General features: G+C 38.9%; 1 protein-coding gene across 1 annotated transcript; it reads right to left on the bottom strand.

Annotated features, from left to right (window-relative positions):
• Nucleotides 1–1191: 1191 nt before the first annotated feature.
• Nucleotides 1192–3148, bottom strand: LOC108839615 (uncharacterized). The gene is made up of 7 exons (XM_018612369.2): nt 2655–3148; nt 2389–2540; nt 2204–2299; nt 2001–2132; nt 1752–1926; nt 1583–1671; nt 1192–1509 (listed from the first exon to the last, which is right to left on the bottom strand). Exons 1-7 carry the CDS (start codon nt 3073–3075, stop codon nt 1357–1359), a joined length of 1218 nt encoding a protein of 405 aa, XP_018467871.2. The 5' UTR covers nt 3076–3148; the 3' UTR covers nt 1192–1356.
• Between the last annotated feature and the right edge of the window lie 416 nt (nt 3149–3564).

The raw sequence follows: 3564 nt of genomic DNA on the forward strand, positions 1-3564 counted from the left end.
TGATTATTTCTCTATAATGTCGTCTTATGCTCAGCAAAGGTTCGAATCCCTCATATCAACCATTCATTGTCGTTTTCACCTTTATTTACATAAATCGAAAGAAATTTGGTTTTCAGTTAAGTATTCAATAATGCTTTTTATGCCTAAAAGTACGGCCTAAGATGGGAAGTTTATCCATATTCATGTGAAATGCAAATACTAATTTCAGTTTTGTTCTACGTCTCTTCACAAAAGGATATTTGCACTCCGTCAAGGCTCGAAGCAGTGTTGCAAAAACCTTTCACTATTTCATTAGGGGATCTCCGAAACTGATTTAATTCAAATTGAAAGGGACATTGGTCTTAAGAAATTACTTTCCTATTCAATATAGATTTGTCATCTTCTTTCGCACCAAGTCAAGCTTAAGCTAACTTTTTCTTCTGTGGCAAGTTCAACTCATTAAATATGTAGCTACCGGGATCCTTAACTTTCAGGGCTCGAGTTTCGTCATCCTGAAGATAGATCTTCAGATTCTTCATAGCTTATCTCTGGCCTTTTAATGGGATGGTGATCTTACCAGTTACTGAGTTACAGAGGCTCACATGTGGCTTAGGACTATATTTCTAACAACTTCCGTATATGAAACTTGTCCATCGTTATCACCTCTCCATATGGAACTTCAAAAGAGATTGTTAACATAAGTTGCGATCGCTTGTTTCTATTATATCAGGAAAATTTGCTAGTTGGCTTTCTCAACAACTTTTGGATCTCTTTTATCATCAACATACCAACTCAACTAGGGGTTGCACCTTCATTAAACAATTGATTTTTCAATCAGATTAATAAGAAATGTTGAATGCCCTTATGCAAGGTCCGACCTCTAGGTTAGCCTCTTTTGTTTTACTCCTTTCATTCATAGAAGATAAACTGACTCGGACATTTGATGGTTTTGTCCATGCACCATTAGTGGTGCTCTGAATAGATATTATTACTTTTACTATTTTTACTAACATAGAGAATCTTGCCACTCGTGGTCCTGTTTCCAAATACGTATATTACCAGATGAGGATTTACGTGGAAGGTTTGTGTTTTTCCTCTTACACCTGGTTTCATCCCAGACATAGAGTACTGTCTTCTTACAGACATGTGCCAAGTCTTTGGTGTCTTCGTTAGGATCATTTCTCAACTTGAACAAGACTAAAAAAAATCAGATTTGAAGACAATAAAAATAAAAGCTTCACTATAGCCGCTCTCTTATTTGTTCTAAACACTTTTCTTACTATCTATTTGTACAAGTCAATGAAGGGTCAATACATAAAAGACAATTTACAAAACTTTAAACACAAAAGGGTAGTGTTTTATTCATTTATTTTTTATCTATCTAGTGTTCTTGTCGTCACCTTCAGTCTCAAGCTTATGTACCCGTAGGCGTAGTCTTTGCTGGTGATGGTGAAGCTTCCAAAGACCATTTCCCAATACAACAGCTGAGTATATTCCATGTGTGATGATTGGAGCAAGAAGATTGTTTGTCTGCAATATTTTTTTCTTTCAGTTTATGATCTTTTAACTTCGATAAATGAGAATTAAGTTAAGTAATACAAACCTGAATCCATTCAAAGCCAAGGTACAGACCCAGAAGCCCTTCAAGTAGAGGAGAGTAGATTTTCTTCATCTGTCTCCTCTCGTACCACGCTGCAGAAAAAAGAACATAAGACTAAAGTGTTTGTTTTGTGTACAACAACATAAGTAAAGCAATATTACACTTAACGTACCTGCAAACAACTTCTTGAGCTCGTCACGGGCAGAACGTGTTTTCAAGACCGGTGCCATTATATAAGTCGGATCTTTAGGTGAAGCAGCAATGTAGTAGAGAGAACCGGTGAGAGCGGCTGTAATAGCGGCTGCAAATGCTTGAGCAAACGGTACAAACGGAGGCAATAGTCCAGTCTGAAAATTCCAATAGTTATTTGAAGTCAATTTGTAGTCCTAAGGAAGGTAAAGAAGATGGAGAAAGAGCATACCAAAGCGACCATTCCTCGAGAATCTGAGATGAGATCTGTCCCTCTTAGGAATATATCAGCCAGTGCACCCTGAAACGCAGCACGGTAGAAGAGCTCCTCTCCAACTGAACTAGCAGCAACTACTAAGATAAACTAAAATAAAGACATCAATAGTACCGGTTCTCCAAGTCTCAAAAACATACGTATTTTAAAGAGTTATTCACCTGCCAAGCTGACATTCCATGGAAGAAGCCACGAAGCTCCTCATCTTCAACATCTCTAATGGCACGAGCGTGGGGCGACACCTTCACAACTTCATCCTAAACAAAGAAAACATTCTCAATCAAACACAAAACAAAACCGTGCACTACAATCAAAAGAGAGAGATCATCCTAACTCTTTAACTTACATCAAGAATGAAGAGAAGAGACATGATCGGTGGAGAAGCATAACCAAGACCAGCGATAATAGCATCTAAAGAAGCATTAAAACCTCCTGTGTAATCAATCCCTGCGACTTCACATATAAACCTTCCCGCTACAGCCATCCCACAGTATATTCCTGTTTTTTTTTTAATTTAAAAAAGCAAAAAAATAAATCCAATTTTTTTAATTTACTTTAAAAAAAAAACAAAGTTCGAAACTTTCTTTCATCACCACCACCGAGTTGACTCACCGACTCCGTAACTCAGCCTAACAACAGCACCGATCTTATCCCAATCTCCGCCGCTTCCACCGACAAACTCCCCGACGGATGTCACCTCTCCCGAAGCTCCTGCTAACCTCCCGCTGCTGAAACTTCCCACCGTCGTTACGTCTCCCGAAGGCACGGCCAAACCTCTCGCCGCCGCCGCCGCCGCCGCCGTATCTCCGTCGTCGATCACTTCGCCGCTGCTCTGTCCCGAAGACAACGCTTTAACTGCCCTCGACTTCTCTAAAGAAAGACTGTTTCTCTTCCCGCTGCGTTTCCGCAGCTCTGATCTCGAACTCGCCGGAGACTCGTAAAGCCTAGAACTGCGATCACTACACCATGACGAAGAAGAAGAAGAAGAGAAAGGGACCCGTGTCGTACTACAAGTCAACAAAGGAAGACCCATTAGATTACACGTGATGACAGCTCCCAGGCGAATTCGCCGGAGAGACTCTGTTCTCTGTATTTATTTCTATTTTTTTCAAAATTAATATTAAATATTTTTTAAAGTCTTGACCGTCGGATGGTAGAGACAGAGTTAATCCAACGGTTTCAGGAGAGTTTTTAATAGAGACCACTCGAAATTGACGAAGTTCCACTTGGACTTGCCTACCTACGTTCATTTTGATTTTCATCGGCTTTTACATGTCTACACGTTACCATGTTTTTCCTTCGTGCATGAACTTTAATGGGCTATAATATTTCTAATTAATGGGCCTTATACCGATGCTTTCCTAGATGGTTTCAGATCTTATCTTAATGTTCTGAGAAAATAATGGTATTTACTTTTTGGAAAGCTGGAACAAAAATAACAATAATAATACTATATAGTGAAAATTGGAAAATATGCTAAAATAGATTTGTCTTGAAAATTCATTTTTCTAAATTTAAAGCA

Source organism: Raphanus sativus, chromosome 2, assembly GCF_000801105.2.
Source record: "Raphanus sativus cultivar WK10039 chromosome 2, ASM80110v3, whole genome shotgun sequence".
Lineage (NCBI taxonomy): Eukaryota > Viridiplantae > Streptophyta > Magnoliopsida > Brassicales > Brassicaceae > Raphanus > Raphanus sativus.

What these genes read in the sequence shown, in the direction of transcription:
- LOC108839615 (XM_018612369.2), bottom strand. Translation starts at nt 3,075, where the DNA reads ATGGGTCTTCCTTTGTTGACTTGTAGTACGACACGGGTCCCTTTCTCT. An exon ending in CTCTTCTCTTCATTCTTGAT is followed by an intron (nt 2,300 to 2,388) that starts GTAAGTTAAAGA and finishes TTCTTTGTTTAG; the next exon opens with GATGAAGTTGTGAAGGTGTC. An exon ending in GCTCAAGAAGTTGTTTGCAG is followed by an intron (nt 1,672 to 1,751) that starts GTACGTTAAGTG and finishes TTTTTTCTGCAG; the next exon opens with CGTGGTACGAGAGGAGACAG.